The 20940-nt window shown below is 34.4% G+C and overlaps 2 protein-coding genes across 7 annotated transcripts; one reads left to right on the forward strand and one right to left on the reverse strand.

Moving 5' to 3' along the window:
- On the reverse strand, nucleotides 1-4699 carry LOC140977220 (uncharacterized). Of its 6 annotated transcripts, none has more exons than XM_073441916.1 (3): nucleotides 1758-4699; nucleotides 887-1047; nucleotides 1-360 (listed from the first exon to the last, which is right to left on the reverse strand). In XM_073441916.1, the coding sequence occupies exons 1-2, from the start codon at nucleotides 4659-4661 to the stop codon at nucleotides 1003-1005; spliced, it is 2949 nt and encodes a 982-aa protein (XP_073298017.1). In that variant the 5' UTR covers nucleotides 4662-4699; the 3' UTR covers nucleotides 1-360; nucleotides 887-1002. The 6 variants fall into 6 exon arrangements, with proteins under 6 accessions (XP_073298017.1, XP_073298009.1, XP_073298001.1 ...); XM_073441908.1 differs by having other exon boundaries at nucleotides 1-408; XM_073441900.1 differs by having other exon boundaries at nucleotides 1-428.
- Nucleotides 4700-18336: 13637 nt separating this feature from the next.
- On the forward strand, nucleotides 18337-19476 carry LOC140982643 (CASP-like protein 2A1). Its single transcript, XM_073449289.1, has 3 exons — nucleotides 18337-18659; nucleotides 18802-18919; nucleotides 19097-19476. The coding sequence occupies exons 1-3, from the start codon at nucleotides 18490-18492 to the stop codon at nucleotides 19337-19339; spliced, it is 531 nt and encodes a 176-aa protein (XP_073305390.1). The 5' UTR covers nucleotides 18337-18489; the 3' UTR covers nucleotides 19340-19476.
- Nucleotides 19477-20940: the final 1464 nt, after the last annotated feature.

Genomic DNA, 20940 nt, shown 5'->3' on the forward strand with positions numbered 1-20940 from the left:
TTCACATAATTCTATATTCTCATATAACTAATCAATATAGTATATTCAAATTACACTTGATACTTTTGCATCTTCGATTGTTATTCGTTACATACCTGACGCGACTGAATAATAGTTGGACAATAATATGTCAAAAAGGTGGCGTACAGAGTCAAATATGGTAAGAAAACATACCTGACGATGTGGGTTTTGGAAATATGCAGTCCTATTCTGGAATCAATAATCACAAAGAAATTGGCATCTCAAGTGCCTAAAACCCTCGTCTCTTGTGCTCCTTTGTTTCTGTCCGACAAATTGTGGCACAATAATGTTAACTGTAAATAAATCTCGTCACCCAAATTCCAGAAAGACGTTCATCCCCTGCCAACATTTGAAAGGGACGCTGAGCAAATGGTTCACCCTCGACCACTGCCAAAATTCACATGTACCTGATATCAAAGTTGTAAATCCTTTTTTAGCTATTTGTGATCTATCGGAATTGCTCAATCGCCATGCTGTTTAAGAAAATCATGCTCAAATGGGAAATTTTTACACCACTTGTCAATGAGTTTTTTCATCAACGAAAACCAAATTAGAACATGTTAACTGTAAGATTTCAAACCACATCAATTAGCTTTTCCATTTGGCGTATGTTTCATGCACTTGGACAAATAATAAAATCATCGTGGTAAAAAAGACTGACAAGCTGCCTCCTCAACTTCGTCACTCTCTTATAGACATTCTATTACTATGATTCCACTGTTCCAATGGCATCAATCACAACTAAATGATTCCAAAATTATGCACAATGATCATCTTAAACATTCAGAAACACGTACCAAATTCGAGGGCCACATAAGAATAGACGAATAAGGCACAGCCCCAGAATCTTTGAACTTATGCTTACCAAATCGAGAGGCACAGTACCTCACAACCTTCTCATCGATTTTCCACGCAAACTAAATCTTCACATGGATGCACGACACAATAGTCAATTTGAGGACCAAGAGTATGCATACCACCCTAGCTTACTTCTAATGCATACTCCTTCGACAACCATCGAACGTCCTGTTTATAAAAAAATGCAAAAGAAAAATCAGAGAATCAATTAACAAAAGGAGACAAATAGCTTAGTAAACAGGAATCTATTATGATTTAGGTAACCATTCACAAAACAGGTATTAAAAGCCCCTTCAATCAAGATTGGGGGCGACATAGTGGCAGTTTTCCATTATTCAACTCTATTACTTACTTTTTGTCTCTGGTTGAAGATTAACAGTAGCTTTAGAATTCACACTGCTTAGCGTTCATCAGACGAGTCACGATCACAAATGAAATGTGAATATCTGTCCTACTCTCTTTGAAGAACTCAAGCCCAAAACTAAGATAAAAAAATCATCTATGTTCCCATTCACAACATGAACTCGTAATATTTTGTATCCGCCACTTTACCATGAGAACAAAGGGTGATTCTGTAAATTCGTGCAAGCTTTTGTAAATGTAATTTGACTAGATTGACACAAATTTCCCTTTACACAAGTTTAAAACAAAACAAAAAACTGTATCCCAAAAATAAAATTCTTTTTCCGTTACAAAATTAACATTTTGTGATGTACAAAACAAGGTCAAAACTCTGTGGTTAATTGCTAGTCAATTTGAATATACCGAATCAAACCCTGAAATATATTGAAAGTGTGAGGATAGTTAGCTCAACAGAGAAATTGTAATAACTCGAAGAGAAAATAATTAGAGACAGCAGATGAACAAAAAACACATACCATGTAACACAAGCTTTCTGAGAGTAGAAGTGCATCAGCCCATCTGCCAGCTTTCATAAGTCCTTTGATAAGATCAACAAATACAGCCAATTCAGGAATCTCTCCTCTTTCTATCATATCTGCATATAACTCAAATGCTTTGTCGACTCTATGTGAAGAACAGAGGCTCCCAATTAAAGAAGAATACACATTCATTGCAGCGGATGAAGAGATTGGAAATAATTTAAACTCTTTAAGTAGCTCAAAAGCAATTTCCATTCTTCCAGCCTTCTGAAAGCTATCGATCAAAATTTTGTAAGCCGGAGCAAGGGGTGTTGAATCATCTTTACCAATTTCATCTACTAACTGAAGACTCAGTATCAACTCCTTAGAATAGCCTTCCACGACCTTATGATAATTTGCCATGTAACTCGGCCAATATATTTGTTTCATCTCCTGCAGAAGTTGGTAAGCCTCATCGAGACGGTCAGCACCACAACAATGGTTTATTAGAACCCTATAGGTGATGTAATTAGGAGCACATCCCTTGCCGACCATCTCCTGGACTAGTTCAAGGCTTCTATCAATTTTACCGGCCTTTCCAAAGCCATCTATCATGGCAGTATAAGTCACAACATTCGGATTACAACCCTTCTCCTCCATCATCAACATCAGTTTGTATGCCTCATCTGTCTTCCCAACTTTACAGAGACCATCAATCATCTCTGTGTATGTAACAACATTGGGAGGGCAGGAACACTCAAGCATTTTTGCCAATACTTTTAAAGCAAGATCCAATCGTTTATCTTTAAACAATCTATCAATTAAGGAGCTGTAGGTATAAACATTTGGACTGTATCCATGTTCTGACATCTTGGCAAATACTTCCTGCGCTTCATCTAGCTTGCCAACCTTGCAAAATCCATCAATAAGTGCATCATAAACAACCTCATTAGGCTCACAGTCACTGGTTATCATGGTATCCAAAAGATTGCGGGCCTCTCCAACTCTGTGCGCTTTGCATAAACCATCAATCAAAGCTCCGTATGTCATAACATTAGGCTCCTTACTTTTGTCATCAGCAATTTCAAAATAAAGATGTAAATCATGGGCGTCTCCATTACCCCTCATTTTTTCGTAAATTGCACAAGCCTTCAATAAATCTCCAGCTTTGCAGTACCCGTCAATCAAAGCAGTAAAAGTGACGATATTTGGGGGACATCCTTGTGACAACATCAGCTCAAATAACTCATTTGCTTTGGATATTTTTCTTGCTTTAAGGTAAGCATGTATAATTGCAGTATATGTCACCACGTTGGGACTACATCCCTCCCTCATCATCTCATCAAACCAGCGATGAGCTTGCTGAATAAGGCCAGCTTTACAGAACCTGTCGATCAAAATTGAGTAAGTGTGGACATTTGGGACGGTGCCATTCTTTTTCATTTCCTGAAATAGTAAAAAAGCTTTGTCTACTTTTGAGCAATCACAGAGAAAACCAATGATTTTGTTATATGTGCCAGCTTCTACTATGAATCCATTACGCACCATTTCAGAAATTACACCATACGCTTTCTCAGGCTTCCCAACCTCGCAAAGGCAACGGGCAAAATTGCTAACATTGACTCTGTTAAGTACTATTCCAGAATCAACCATCTCACTATAAGCTTTTTCAGCCAAATCGAACACTTCTGGACTCGGCAATTTCTCGGTGCCACAAATATTTCCAATCAATATGTTGTACACAAGATAACCAGGTTTAAAATCGCAATCGTCCATTTTCTTGAGCAATTTGTAGGCATAGGCATGGTCCCCAGATTTGCAGTAGGCATAGACAAGAGAACAGAAAATTTTTGGACTTGGATAACAACCTTCTGTAATCATCATGCTAAGAATTCGTTTACACCTTCCCAACTTCCCCTTATTCAGGCATCCACAAAGTAAAATTTTGTATGTTACAACATTAGGAACACACGCATCTGCCCGCATCCTATTCAAAAATTCCATAGCTTCTTCAAAAAGAGAACCCTCGCACAACCCCATAATCATTTTTGTATAAATCATGGTATCGGGGACGACCTCTTCCTCATCGATTAAATTAAGGGCATCCCTCCATTTCCCCATTTTACACAAAATATACACAAAACGGCCTAAAATATCAATGTGCATCTTAAAACCAGAATGAGACATCTCCCTATAAAGCAGAAAAGCAGAATCCAACTTGCCTGCATCCAAGAACACCCGGATCAACGCATTGTAAGTCAATCTTGATGGTTTGAACCCAAAATCCTTGAGTCTCCCCAACTCCTGTAAAGCCAAATTCCACATCCCATTGTGGCAACACTTGCGAATCAACACATTGAGCAACGTCCCAAGAACTTCCCTGTCATCGTCCTTCAGTTCAAGGAGAAAATAATCCGGAACTCGGTCGTCGTTCTTATTGCAACCTAACAGCTCTAGCAAAGCGTCATAAACAGCTGAAGTATGAGTATATCCTATTTGCCTGCCGGCCCACATGAAAAATTTGACACCCAATTCCGAATTACGAACATTTGTTAAAACATCAACCACTAAGTTCTCATCCAGTTTCTCTCTAAACTGTCTCAAGAATTTCTGGGATTTCTCTCCCAACTGATCACTATAATTTTTTAATGCAGATATTATTGAAAACGCATCCTTTGAACACTTACGCGACTCAAAGTCTTCGAGTTTAGCTTCGGAAATGGAATCCCTTAAAAATGAAAAGTCTTGAGCTGAAAGATTTTGGGCCGGAGAGTTCGTACTTGCCTCAGAGACGCCGATTTCTTGAGGGCCTATCAATCCTTGGAGATTATAATCAGTGCTTAAGAATCTGTAGCAGCACTGGAATGAGGAGGAGATAGGTGTTGGCAAGAAGAAAGCAATTTTGAGTATTCTTTTGCTCATTCTTCCGCTTCCCCTCGTTTTGCTCTCACAAATTTCATTTAAATGTTGCCTTTTGTTGAAAATTATTATTTAAAATGCTTACGTTGAATATTTGAATGTTGAAAATAAAGATGGTAAATATTGAAAATTAATATGTGATGATGTAGGTAATGATGATTTTATTTTTGGATTATTTGTAAAAATTTTCTATAAATAGATATCTTATTTGGGAAGAAAATCACAATTGAGTTCAGAGAAAAATATTATAAAGTGTGTAGTGTGATAATTTTGAGAGTTTGAGATTTTTACTTTTTACCGTAAATTTTTACTTTTTCACAACACGTTATCAGCACGAAGCTCTAAAAGTCCTCCATATTTTTCCAAGCTCCAAAACAGAAGAAAAAAGTAACAAAAGTAATAATATTTATTTTACTGCTTATTTATTTATTGTGTATATACTTAATATATAATATAATGTTATAATAAAATAAATTTTTCAAAAACTTGTTATAAATCCTGGGAGGATGTTAAGACGACATCCCACACTCCCGGTAAGGGATACGACAAGTATAAAAGCCTATAAGATTTTTAAACAAAATATCTTATGACAGTTCATTATAATATTGTGATATGATATACATAATTATTTAAAACATTACTAATATTATATACACCATATTATTACCATAAAATTACACAAATACATACATTTATTTTCTTGTATACCAACGGTCATAAACGGTAACAAAACGGCTAGTTTTTGCCTTATAAATATGATCTCACAAACACATTCAATCACTCCAACTTTCTCTTCTTCTCTAAAATTATTCTTCATCAAATTTTTGAAGAAAAAAGAATATGGCTTTCACAAAGTTATTTTTAATTATTTTGGTTATAATACTCACGAATCTTGTACTTATCGGAGAATATCATCCTCATGTGTTTTCTTTATTTTTACGAATGCTTGTATTTGTTGTTTATCCATTACTTTGTATTGCAATATTCATTAACTAATAAAATGCATCGTAATTTTTTTAGTACCATCATGTCAAACTTGGCAAAACTCGAATTCATTGCTCTTGATATTACGGGAGAAAATTATATGCCATGGACTCTCGATGTAGAAATGCATCTTGAGTCATTAGGTCTAAATGAGACCATAAAAGAAAATGTCATATGCACATCACAAGAAAAGGCAAGAGCCATGATATTTTTGCGTCGACATCTCGACGAGGGATTAAAATGTGAATATCTGATTGAAAAAGATCACATGGCTTTGTTGAAGGGATTAAAAGAAAGATTCGAACATATAAGGGAAGTTATACTTCCGACCGCCTGGGATGAATGGAATACGTTGAGATTCCAAGATTTTAAGAAAGTCAGTGATTACAACTCGACGATATATCGAATAATCTCGCAACTGAAATTTTGTGGGCATGAGATTACCGAATTGGAAATGCTTGAAAAAACATTTTCCACTTTCACGCATCGAATATAACTCTACAACAACAATATAGAGTGCGTGGATTTTCGAGATATTCTGAACTAATCGCCTGTCTCCTTGTGGCGGAAAAGAATAATGAGCTTTTAATGAGAAATCATCAGGCACAACCCACTGGTTCAACGACATTTCCTGAAGTAAATGTCGTAAGCAAAAATGAATTTAAACCTGGAAACCAAAATCAAAGTTATAGACAAGATTTTGGTCGAGGACAAAATCGAGGTCGTGGTCGTAGACGTGGAAGTGGTCGTGGTCGTGGACGCGGCTGTGGTTTTGAAAATAATCGAGATAGTTATTTCTATAACTCATCTCAAAAGAGCGTCCCAAACCATCCATCGAAAAGGCATCAAGAGAATATGAGTGTTAATGAGAATCACTCCAAATTGAAAGTTCTTGTTTCAGATGTGGTACTCCAGGACATTGGTCCCGTATTTGTCGAGCCCCTGAGCACCTTTGTAAACTTTATAAAGAATCAATAAAGGGGAAAGAAAAGGAGACCAACTTTACTGAACACAGTGAACCTTTGAGTGGTTCAACTCATTTTGATGCTGGAGATTTTCTGATTGATTTCTCACATAATGATCAATTTGCTGGTGGAATAAATATGTAAAATATTTTATTTTTTCATGTACTCGTATGACAATGTTTTATAGTGTGTTATATTGTATTGTATTTTATTTTCAGTAATTTTATTTCATTGCATATTTTTTTGAAGTGCAAATATGGAAGATGCTATGAACCAAGCTGAAGTTTGCATACCTGATAGTGGTACAACGCACACTATCATCCGAGATAAAAGATATTTCTTGGAACTAAAACCAACAAAAACAATGGTGAATACAATATCAGGTCCTGTCGACTTGATTAAAGGATGTGGTAAAGCACAATTTTTGTTACCTAATGGTACAAAATTTTTGATCAATTATGCTTTGTATTCACCACAATCGAAAAGAAATTTGTTGAGTTTTAATGATATATATTCACATTGGTATGATACTCAAACAATGAATGAAGGGAATGAGAAATATGTGTGTCTTACCACATATAAATCAGGAAAGAAATATGTGATTGAAAAACTACCAATGCTCCCTACTGGATTGCATTATACACATATAAGTCCCATTGAATCAAACATGGTAGTTGATAATTCTTCAATATTAACCAATTGGCATGATCGATTAGGACATCCTGGTTCAACAATGATGCGAAGAATTATAGAAAATACACATGGTCATCCGTTGAAAGACCAGAAGATCTTTCAGAATAATAAGTTTCAATGTAAAGCATGTTCTCTTGGAAAACTTATTATAAGACCATCACCAGCCAAAATCCAAACTGAATCACCAATGTTTCTTGAACGTATTCAGGGTGATATTTGTGGACCAATCCATCCACCATGTGGACCATTCAGATACTTTATGGTATTGATTGATGCCTCCAGCAGATGGTCACATGTATGTTTATTGTCAACTCGAAATGTTGCATTTGCAAGATTACTTGCTCAAATAATAAAATTGAGGAATCAATTTCCCGATTATACAATCAAGAAAATTAGACTTGATAATGCTGGTGAATTTACTTCCCAGACTTTCAATGATTATTGTATGTCTATGGGAATCATTGTTGAGCATCCTGTTGCTCATGTACATACTCAAAATGGATTGGCTGAATCATTGATTAAACGTCTGCAAATGATTGCTAGACCAATGATTATGAAAACAAAGCTCCCTATTTCTATATGGGGACATGCAATTTTACATGCTGCTTCATTAATTCGCATCAGACCAAGTGCATATCATAAATACTCCCCATTGCAGCTTGCATTTGGTAAAGAACCAGACATTTCTCATCTGAGAATTTTTGGATGTATGGTGTATGTGCCTATTGCACCACCTCAACGAAAGAAAATGGGACCTCAAAGAAAGATTGGAATTTATATTGGTTATGATAGTCCATCGATCATTCGATATCTTGAACCACAGACAGGCGACGTGTTCACAGCACGTTTTGCTGATTGTCATTTTAATGAGGAAATCTTCCCAATGTTAGGGGGAGAACAGAAACATACCGAAAAAGAAATTACATGGTATGTATCATCATTGTTACATCTGGATCCAAGAACAAAACAATGTGAAAAAGATGTACAGCAAATTGTGCACTTGCAAAGAATAGCAAATCAAATACCAGATGCATTTGCAGACACAAAAGGGGTAACTAAATCATATATACATGCTGCAAATGCCCCTGCTCGAATTGAAATTCCGAAGAAACAAATTGAAGATAGTCATGATGTCATTAAACGCCTGAAGCGTGGAAGGCCAGTTGGTTCCAAGGATAAAAATCCTCGAAAAAGAAAATTCATAGAGAAACACAATGATCACAAAATAGAGAATGATGTTCCTGAAGAAACACATAATGATCACAAAATAGAGAATGATGTTCCTGAAGAAACACATGATGATGAAAATGTTTTGTCAGAACCACAAACTGACGAGAATCATGAAATCTCTATCAATTATATTAATACTGGAAAAATATGGAACCGAAAAGATATAGAAGAAATTGATGATATATTTTCTTATAATGTGGCAATCGACATCATAAATGATAATGAAGATCATGAACCAAAATCTTTTGGTGAATGTAAAAATCGGCAGGATTGGATAAAATGGAAAGATGCCATCCAGGTTGAATTGGATTCGCTAAATAAACGTAATGTTTTTGGACCTATAGTCCTTACACCTGAAGGTGTAAAACCTGTTGGATACAAATGGGTTTTTATTCGAAAGCGAAATGAGAAAAATGAAATAGTAAGATATAAAGCTCGACTTGTTGCACAAGGTTTTTCTCAAAGGCCTGGAATTGATTATGAAGAAACGTATTCTCCTGTGATGGATGCAATTACGTTTCGGTATTTGATTAGCTTGGCAGTATCTGAAAATTTAGAAATGCGTCTTATGGATGTTGTTACAGCCTACTTATATGGATCACTTGATAGTAATATATATATGAAAATCCCTGAAGGATTTAAGATGCCTGAAGCACAAAGTTCAAAACCCAGAGAATGTTATTCTGTGAAATTACTAAGATCATTATATGGGTTGAAGCAATCCGGCAGAATGTGGTATAATAGGCTAAGTGATCACTTGATGAAAAAGGGATATGTAAATAATTCAATATGCCCTTGTGTTTTCATTAAGAAAACAACATCCGGATGCGTAATTATTGCTGTATATGTTGATGATTTAAACATCATTGGAACAAATAAGGAAATTCAAGAAGTTGTGTCATACTTGAAAGAAGAATTTGAAATGAAGGATCTTGGAAAAACCAAGTATTGTCTGGGTTTACAAATTGAACAAAAAGAAGAATATTTGTTCACCAGAAAAATTATACAGAAAAGATCCTTAAATAAACGTTTTAATATGGACAAATCAAATCCTTTAAGTACTCCAATGGTTGTTAGATCATTAAACATAGAAAAGGATCCATTCCGTCCATGTGAAGATGATGAAGATATTCTTGGTCCAGAAGTACCATATCTAAGTGCTATCGGTGCCCTTATGTATCTTACAAATTGTACAAGGCCTGATATATCTTTTGCCGTAAATTTATTGGCAAGATTTAGCACATATCCAACAAAGAGACATTGGAACGGAATTAAACATATATTCCGTTATCTACGAGGAACGACAGACTTGGGACTTTTGTATTCAAAAGATGCTAATCCAAGTATAATTGGTTATGCCGATGCTGGATACTTATCTGATCCACACAAAGCACGTTCTCAAACTGGATATGTATTTACTCGTGGAGGCACTGCAATTTCTTGGCGTTCACAGAAACAAACACTTGTAACAACTTCATCAAATCATGCCGAGATTATTGCACTACATGAAGCAAGCCGTGAATGTGTGTGGTTAAAATCAATGACTCAACATATCCAAATCTCATGCGGATTATCATTCGACGAGAAGCCTGTGATACTATATGAAGATAATGCTGCATGTGTTGCTCAAATGAAAGAATGATACATAAAAAGCGACAGAACTAAACATATTCCTCCTAAGTTCTTCGCATTCACCAAGGAGCTTGAGAAGAATAAATGTATTGATGTCGTCACATTCAATCAAGTGAAAACTCATCAAATCTCTTCACAAAGGCACTTCCTACGACAATATTCAGAAAGCATATATATAATATTGGGATGCACAATCTACGAAATCTGTGAAGAATTGTTCGTGTCAACATAAAGGGGAGTTTACAATGCACTCTTTTTTCCTTACTATGGTTTTTATCCCAATGGGTTTTTCCTGGTAAGGTTTTTAATGAGGCAGTACAAAAACACGTAATGAAGACATCATCGTATAATGATCATCATCACAAGGGGGAGTGTTGAAAATTAATATTAAAAATGTGTATGTTGAATATTTGAATGTTGAAAATAAGAGTTGTAAATATGGAAAATTAGTGTGTGATGATGTAGGTAATGATGATTTTATTTTTGGATTATTTGTAAAGATTTTCTATAAATAGATCTCTCATTTGTGAAGAAAATCACAATTGAGTTGAGAGAAAAATATTACAAAGTGTGTAGTGTGATAATTTTGAGAGTTTGAGATTTTTACTTTTTACCGTAAATTTTTACTTTTTCACAACACCTTTCACAGTTTTTAAATCTTTTTTAATAAAATAAACTCCACACAATATATAAAATAAAATAAAAATTGCCTATTTAATTTAAAAATATTCTATGGTGATTCGTATGTATCTTTATTTAATTTATCACATATTTAAAACTATAATAATTATTACAATTTAAATGTTAAAATAAAATTACTGAACATGACATCGAGTAAATGATAATTATATATTCTTTGTCTTTTCACTTTCGAGAGGGTTTGAAAACTCTAAAAAAAAATTGATTATTGATTTTTTTACAAATTTATAGATATATCTAAAAAAAGTTTAAAAAAATCAATTTTTTAGAAGTTATAAACATTCTCAATCCTTACACAACGAGTTGTAGCATGTGATTATATTTTGAGTAGGTCTCTTGTGTCACGGTCTCACGAATCTTTATCTGTGATATGGGTCAACCTTCCCGATATTCACAATAAAAAGTAATACTCTTAGCATAAAAAGTAATACTTTTTTCATTGATGACCCAAATAAGAGATCCGTCTCACAAAATACGATCCGTGAGACCGTCCCACACAAGTTTTTGCCTTATATTTTATATCCACAAAAATGTAGAATATTTATTGCAACCATAATTTGTAACTGGAAAACAATCATCCAAGAATGTGAAATCTGGTTAGAGCTGATGCAGGATCAGAGGAACACCATTCTGTGGCTGGAGAGTGGTAATTGAGAAGGGAGCATGCTTGTATGAACCTGACAGATCGAATTTGAAGTGTTGTAATATCATTGCCATAGCTCTTTTGGCCTCAATCATCGCAAAGTTTTGTCCTATACAGCCTCGAGTACCCGAGCTGAATGGTATGTAGGAGAAATGTTTTGCGTTTGTTGCGCTTGAAAGCGCTCCTTCAAATCAAGCCAAATCGCTGCTGCAGAATCAGACAAAGTATGCTAAGAGATATTTCGAGCCATGAAATTACAACATTATTGAGGCCAGAGGAAGAGGAAGACCATTAGCATAGGGCTTAGAGATAGAACCAACAACAAATCCCAATTTGTTCTTAACAGATAGCGCGATGAGCATAGCGCGGCTCCAGGAGATGTAACTGTCAAGCCAGTAAGCTGTTGTTCCTTCTATCCAGGGATGCTAAGGATTTTCTCACTCACATCGATCCTTCTCAATGCCAGCAGCTGATTTCATTTTTGTCACATCATTTGGCGTCAACTTCAGTGTCCAGGGAACCACATGATATTGCAGTCTCTTCTTCTTATCATACAGGTACTTGTTTTTCTTTGGCTTCATTACCTGTTATTTCTGGTTCTCATTCCTGGATCGTTGACTTCACGGCATATATGTTCAGATGCACACTTGTTTACTTCGTAGTACTACAGTGATTTTACCAAATAGAACATGTATTTCAGTTGAGGTTTTCTGCTACTGCGTTTCTCTCTGAATTTGTTTTGGATTTGGATTTTGATTGCTTGCTTCATGGAGCCTGCTCAATTTGAAGCATCTAATTCTTCCAATGGCAATTTCACCATTGATGATCCTTTGAATCCATTATTTCTGCATTATTCGGACAATCCTGGCTTGATTTTGGTTTCGCAACTTTTCCCTTGTTCAATATCCAATCAGAAGGGTCAACTGCACCCTTGCTGGCAGATTCATGTTTCCCAGTTTAGCCATCTTTGCAGGTGCTCCAACGATTATGGGAACTGATGGGTACAACCTAAGAACCTCTTGGAGAATCATGGTTACCTACGTGTGTAGAGTTTATATATGTATCTGCCATATATACGCATGCTCACCAAATCTAATACCCCCTGTAACCGACCCGACTCGGATCCGGCCTGAACTATTCAAGACCCAGCCCATTTACAAAAATGATGGGTTCATATCTGATACAATCAGGCCAGAATAAGAGCTTAAAACCTTGCATGGAATCCAAACTGATATCAGCTAGGGAAGAGTCTTCCAAGAAGTGAAGGACCGCGACTAGCCGAGCTCATGGCATAGTCAGTCGAGCCAAGCTCAAATGAATACTAGAGTTGATACAAATAAAGTCTCACGAATGTAGAACACCCAAACAAATTTTTAATGACAAGGATAGAATTCCGAAGATATCATGATACATTCAAATTTTATAATCTGCTAAAGATAAAATCAGATCAGTCCAAATCTCACTACAAATATCGTATTTTAAGGACTTGTTTTACTAGAGTTCTTTTAATACCAGATATTTAGCTCTTCATAGTTGTATAAATATCAGGTACTTCACATGGTTTTACATATTCACTTAATGTTATCATTCAACACTACTTTTATTACAAACTTAAGTTTTGTCTCAGTACTGACTTAAACATCAGAGAGGTTGCATCAAAAACACATCTGGCGTACTCTAACTTTTTTTTGTCCATGCAGATTCATACAGCGACTCTGTTCGGCCCACCCCAGATCAGCAAGGAGTTCCTGGCTCACCAGACTGAATCTAAGGTACTTTTTTTGGTTACATCAACTGGCGTTGTATGTGAAGATTTGAATAAAACAAAGATAAGATGGTTAGAGGAAGAGAGAGACGAAAAGGCGCATGTTGCGGAGAAAACCATAATCAAGAAGTCAAAAAAATCAGGAGAATAAGAATCGCCGAGGATAAGGTGGGGAAAATCGTGAACCCCACCACCTCCTTAGGGTTTCCATGTCGCATAACTTAATCAGCTGATCACAGCTATGGTTGAGTAGGTGTTGGATCGAAGTTATGAAAATAATCCACCCCACCAACTCCACAGAACTAGAATGCTTACACTGAAAAGCTAAGAAGACTGTGCAAGGAGATGGAGCGTTCGTGGGAGACTGAGAGGACTTCACTCCTCCTCGTCGGCCCGAGCTGTTCCTTTTCAACGAAAATCCTGACAGCCGAGCCCCAGCACTTCAGATTTCCCAATATAGGGGAATATAACGGAAAAAGATATCCATAGGAGCACCTTTCCCAATTTAAGAATGCTGCTTTGTTACACCACTATGCCGACCCCATCAAATGTCGGGTCTTCCTCAACACCTTAATAGGGGCAGCTCAATAGCGGTTTAATCTAATTGAACCAGGAAATATCCGATCATTCCAAGATTTTAGCAGGATCTTACATTGATTAGCTAGCAGCAAGAAGAAAACGTTGACCACGTTAATTTTTTCTGGTATGAGACAATAAGAACAAGAAAGTCTGAGCACTTATATTCACAAGTTCAATATTAGGTTGGTGTAAATATCTTCTGCAGCCCCAGATTTGATGATCATCACTTTCATTCAAGGCTTAAAACCATGGAATTTTTTTCAAATAATTGGTAAAGATGGAAAATGCAGAAAGCAATGATAAGAGGATTCGAACTAAGCCAGTAATATCATTCGGACTTGGTCACGGCACAATGATGCGTTGGTTATCCGAACCATAATAGCTAACTACGAAGTAGCTCTGGTATTTGTTGATTATGGGAGCTCGATTAATTATTATTCAAAGAGTTTATGGATCAAATGGACTTGGATGAGTATAAGATGGAACATGTTGTCACGAAGACGCGGATTGTTAGTTTCATCATTGTGGAAACCCTTTCTGCCTACAATATTGTGATATTGGGGAAATTCGTCATGACCACTTTCATGGTATTAGCTTCAGCCCTTCATCAAAATATTAAGTTTCATGTTGGAAGAGTAGTTGCGAAAGTTAAGGGTGATCAGAAAATAGCTCAGAAATATTATGTTGAAGAAATACAGGTAGAGCAGAAAAACTACAGAAGAAGATTGCAAGAAAGTTATCATATCTTCCTCGTCTGGTGGGGTTAGAATCGCCAAAACCCTGACATAATCCCAAAAGGGTTGGATGTTAGAAATGTCTAAAGAAAAATAAAGATGTGTTCGCCTTGTCGGCTTCTAAACTCGCAAGGGTCTGAAAGGATGTCATGAAACACAGTTTGAATGTATGAAGTGATCGCCGACCAGTCTAGTAAGATGACACATAATTAATATTTTTTTATGTGTTAATTTGATATATATTGTTTAAATATATAATAATTCAGTAAGATTTTTTATTATTATTAATTTTATCTTATATGAAAAAGGATAAATATACAATTATTCAATAAGTTTCTTAATAATTCAGTAAGCTTTTTTATTATTATTAATTTTATTTTTTATAAGAAAAGATAAATATACAATTATTCAATAAGTTTCTTATTAATCTTATGATTATAAGATGATACATAATTAATCTTTTTTATAATTCAATATCATAATGCACAATCAAGAAACCAAAATAGTGATTACATACAATATGATACGGTGGCTATCAAATCATTTTAAGTCCACAATCTTAACATGGTATCAGATATCAAGATTAGCGTTATGTTTTGGAGTGCCATTTGGGCCACCCGTTAATGTATTGTAAACTTTACGCTACGGTTGTTTAATCATGGCCGTGAAGAGATGTGTCAGATGTCTCATATCGGCTAAATTATGTACTTGAAATTTGTATATATAGACAACTATCTCTCTTTGAACTAGATTTTGGTTCAGAGTTAGACTTAAGTCTTAATCTTAACATAGTATAAGAAATCAGACTCATCATTATGTGTCAGACTGTTTTATGTGTTACCCGATAATATTTTGTTAACTCCACGATTAAATTGTTCATTTTTGGGTGTGAGGAAGGTTTGTTAGATGTCCCACATCTACTGGATTAAGCAATTGAAAGTTGTATATATGTACATGGACAATCATCTCTCTTTGTTTAGCTAGCTTTTGGTTGGAGTTAGGCTCAAGTCTCAATCTTAGCATAGTACAAGAGATCACTCATCGTTATATGTTGGATCGTCCTATGACCCACCCAATAATATCTTGTAAATTTCACGTTCCATTAATTTGTTCATTTGCGTGAGAAGGTGTGTTAGATGTCTTATGGTCCACCCAATAATATCTTGTAAATTTCACGTTCTATTTGTTCATTGCGTGAGAAAGTGTGTTAGATTTCTCACATTGACTGGATTGAATCATTGGAAGTTGTATATAAAAACATAAATATTTCTCCCTATTTGAGCTAACTTTTGGGGTGTAATATGCCTAGTCACAAACTTAACAGCTAAATTCAGTGTTGATAACGTAAATAACTAAAATTGTAATATTCAAATATAAAGGACAAAAACCAATTTTCCTCATAATAATAAGAAAAATCGAAAAGTTCAATTTGATCTGCAGCTCGTAGGTTCTAGTTTGCAAATTAAACCAAATCCTACAAATCCTTTGCCTTTCAAATCGAAAAATCAAACAAAAAAAAAATTCTATATTATATTTGCAATTATTTCATTTTCTGAATTAAAGTGATTGAATTTCTTCATATATGTTAAATTTTTTGACTTGAAACAAAAAAACATATACTGAAAATTTGGGACTCCTCGTACTCATATGAATCACTACCGTATAATTTGTATATTAATATATTTTAATTGATATTTTAATTGTTAGATCAGTGATCTACAATATGAAACTATATCACAGATCAAATTACATTTATTATCCGTGTTAAATCCTATTTGCCAAATCGACTATCTTATTTCAATCTTCATCGACCATTGCTCGGTCCCTCTCGATCCCAATTCCCATGTCTCTTTCTATTCTGTTACATATCTTTATTAATAACATTTACAGGGTAACAATTTCTTAAATTGCCATAATTTCAGTCCCTTTATCTAAATTCACACACACATATGAGTAAGTCTCTTGTGAGATAGTCTCACAAATCTTTATCTGTGAGACGGGTTAACCATACCGATATTCACAATAAAAAGTAATATTCTTAGCATAAAAAGTAATTTTTTTTCATTGATGACTCAAATAAGAGATCCGTCTCACAAAATACGACTCGTGAGACCGTTTCACATAAGTTTTTTCTGTCCATCATCGTATTGGGTCCGGTCCATGGCCTCAATACCATATTGTATTATCTTCGCATGGACAATGTAAAATTTACAAAGGTGAAAATAAGTTAGTTATTGGATGCACAATTTTTCTATATTTCATCACATCCAATAGGTGAGTGACACCTCATCGGTGCTCACATAGGTGTGCACGGTAGGTGTGCAGTATATCAAAACAAAATATATAAAACACAGGTCAATTTTAATATTAATGTTTCCAAAGGAGACGATCACCCACTAACCACCAGTCATGTGTCAAAAGAGCTGTGTTGATAATTTAATTTACTAAAAAGTCAATTTTACCTTTAAACTAAATTTTTTTTAATACGAATTCAATTAAATACATATTTTATCTTCAAGATTATTTAATTTTAATTTTTTTTCACAAAATATTTTTATTTAAAATTTATATTTTTGATAAAAGAGTAAACTATTAATTGATGCAAACATATCTAATTAAAAAATTATATACTCAAATATAATATATTTGATCAAAGCTTTTTCGATACATTCTGCGATTTTAAAACGTGTACTATAATTTAAATATAAACAAAAATATATTTTAGTTGTGTATATAATTTATTAATCGAGTTTTAATTTAGTTATATTTAATATATAATTATAATATATATATATATATATATTGNATAAAATAATCTTGAAAAAAACAATATGTACCTAGTTGAATTTAATAATAGCAATTTAATTAAGGGTAAATTTTTTTTAGTTTGATAATATACTAATTGAGTCATTTATAATAATTCATGTACAAATTGTTAATTTATTAGAGAGACTCCAAGTAATGGAAAAATTAATATACCCTAAAAAACTACACTTAGCTGTTATGTATAATGTTAGCCAGCCGATCGATCATTAACGTACAATAACTAAATGTTTCCCTTAAAAAGAAGCCCTTTCTTTGGTCACATTGAGTTCCACGTCTACCAATTTATTCCCCTCTACTTTTCTCCTCATGATTGGTTATATAATGAATTCTTCCCCTCCCTACCCCACCCCACCCCACCCCTCCTCTCACGCACAAATACACACACACACACATAATATTGTAGGATCATGGACCGTTCATACATGGTATTGAATCAAAGAACAAATAGGTAGCTGAAAACATTAAAAGTTATGACATGAATTGGCCCCTACTTTCTTCAAGTGCGTGTGATCATGTAAAGATCACTGGAACCTTGAGGGAAGAACAAGGCCAACTCGCCTTGTGCATGGTACGGGGCAGGGCTAGAAATCATATTCTCTAAATGAGGAATGACAAACTGAACTTTTACATGAAAATTTTAATTTATTTGATTTCTCAACTTTCTTGATCCAAAAAGTTTGATATCTGACTTAAAATGGAAGTTGGCCTTTAATTACGCTGACGTGAAAAGAAATAGAATTATTTTCCGATATATTCTGCAAACTGATAGTTTTATAATTTAAAACATAAAAAGAATAACAATTTTCAATCAGGATTATGGCAAATAAATGAGACAAGATACAAAAATGACAGCACGTATCATGCACAAAAGGGGCCTGCATGGGAAAGTGTGGCCGCCATTAATGTCTATTAATTCAATGTACCTAAAACGTTACCTAAGTTGCGGGTATTAATTATGTAGTTGAAGCAGCTAGCCCTCGTCTAGTACTAATCCAACTTTTCTTGATAATAATAGCAATAGGTAGCATTATGGATATATACCAAAGCTAGTGCAGTTTCCTCGGGCTCGACTGCGGTGGAAATGGGTCTAGGTGCGGCGGATGAAAGTGGAAGTGCCGCCATGCGCACGACGGAGACGCTGCTGAGGATCCTGCCGATGGCCCTCTGCATAGCGTCGCTTGTAATAATGCTCAAGAATTCTCATACTGATGAATATGGCTCCTTGTCTTATTCTGATTTTGGATCTTTCAAGTATGTATTTAACTTTGGGTTCCTACGATCGGTCTCTAGTATAAAGTGAAAGAAACCATTAATTTCATGATACATAATTAATCAATTGATAGGTAATTATGTCACAGTTTCTGATTTACTAATCTTTTTTTCACTTTTGTAGATATTTAGTGCATGCGAGTGGGATTTGTGCCGGCTACTCCTTGCTGTCGGCTGTCGCGGCGGCGATGCCCCGCCCGTCCACAATGTCCTGGGCTTGGACCTTCTTTCTCCTCGACCAGGTTTCTTCTACAAATTAACATAAATATAATAAACAAGTACAGACACACAGAGACCAACGCAGATTCCTCAAGACTTTTCAACCATTTTCCATTTATTGATCCTTTTCTGAGTTACCGCTTTCTTTTTTCTCATTATTTTTTCATTTACCCCTTTTTTTTTTGGGTTTCTTGTTGTAGCTGTTCACGTACATTATACTAGCAGCCGGAGCCGTATCTGCGGAGGTGGTGTACTTGGCATACAAAGGCGATGTAGACCTAACATGGAGTGAAGCTTGTGGCACGTACGATGGTTTCTGCCGGAAGGCTACCGCATCGGTAGCCATCACATTTTCTGCCACGCTTTGTTATGTAGGGGTCTCACTGATTTCCTCCTACAGGCTCTTCACCAAATATGAAGCACCCCTTGCTTATACACAGTAATTGTAAGTTTAACCAAGCTGAATTGAGATTGCCACGCTATGAAATAAAACTTGTGTGCCTTAGTTAATTGAATTTGCAAGTTGTACAAACAATTTGCTTCTAAATTATGTGTGAATGAAATCAAGAAATCATACCTTTAAGTTCTTGCTCTTTGAAAAATTGGATATGTAACGATGAACTTTATTAATATTCACAATAAAAATAATATTTTTTTATATATGACTCTAATAAGAGATTCATTTCACAAAATACGAATGTGAAACTGTCTGATACAAGTTTTTGCTTTAATCATAAGAGCACACAACCAATATCCGGATTACAACAAAGAGATTTGAACTTGTTACCTGTTTCGTGTTTGAAGAAAGTTGACGGGGTTAAATCTGATCGGAGAGTGTGGGGAAAACATGTGGAAATTTTCATAGAAAAGAGATATGAAAAAATGTGTTAATTGCACAAACTATGTGAAACGATTTAACAGTATTAATAAGTTAATAAATTATTATTATTATAAAACAAATAAAACAAATTTATATTATAAAAATAAAGAGTTTTATGTCTAATTTTTTAAAATACAAAATCTAAAATACTATTAATTTTATATATGTTTTTTATTTAGATAACAAGTCATTAATCATGTTATCCTTGACGTGTGCATGATGGAAGATAAAATTTTTTTTTATTAAAGTATTTTAATAATTTATACTTTATTAAATTTTTAGAAAGATAACAGTCATCATTAATTTGTGATCGAAAAGCTGTCGGCAAAATTAGCAGTAGACAACGTATTTATGGTGATCGTTGGATGTCATCGTCATGTAACCAAACATTCCGTAGTTTTGTGTAGCAAAATTGACGAAAAAAACACACGAAAATACGATAAATAGTTATACATCATAAAATATCATAATAAATTTTTTTTTATCTTATCTATGGTTGATAATTTGGGAGAAAGATAATTTGTTTAAAAAAAATTAACGAAGTTATATATTTTACACCTTTTACCCTTTGTATCAGTTTTTGTAAAATTTAAAATATTTGTAATAGGCACTAGAATTCCACAGTTAGATATATTATATTAGAGGGACGTGACATTTCACCAATGACTCGATCGGGTTCAACAAATTGTTTCATTAATAAATTATATTTTAGATAGTAAAAATTAAGGTCACGAAGAGGTATGTCTAATTTGAACAAAGAAATATTATCAATTAAATATCGAAATATAATTAATTTGATCTCTTTAAAATTGTGCTCTGAGAAAATCTCACGAATCAAATTTGTAAAACGAATCTCTTCACCTGACCAATAAAACTATTACATTTAATGTCTAAATATTATTTTTGTCTGTAATAATATCATTTTTTGTTAATTATGTTATTCAGAAATATTTTATAATATATGTTAATTTGTGTGAAAAATATTACTTCTTATATTCATAGTATACTATGTAGTATATATTGATTTGAGTGAAAAATATTACATTTATGTCAAAAGTATTACAACAATCGAACTAGACGAAACAATTGCGACTCGAATTAAATTTCATATAATGGAAAATTTACGTGTTCGAACCATAGAAAAACCTAGCTGGAAAGAGCTCA

This window comes from Primulina huaijiensis, chromosome 1 (genome assembly GCF_012295235.1).
Source record: "Primulina huaijiensis isolate GDHJ02 chromosome 1, ASM1229523v2, whole genome shotgun sequence".
Lineage (NCBI taxonomy): Eukaryota > Viridiplantae > Streptophyta > Magnoliopsida > Lamiales > Gesneriaceae > Primulina > Primulina huaijiensis.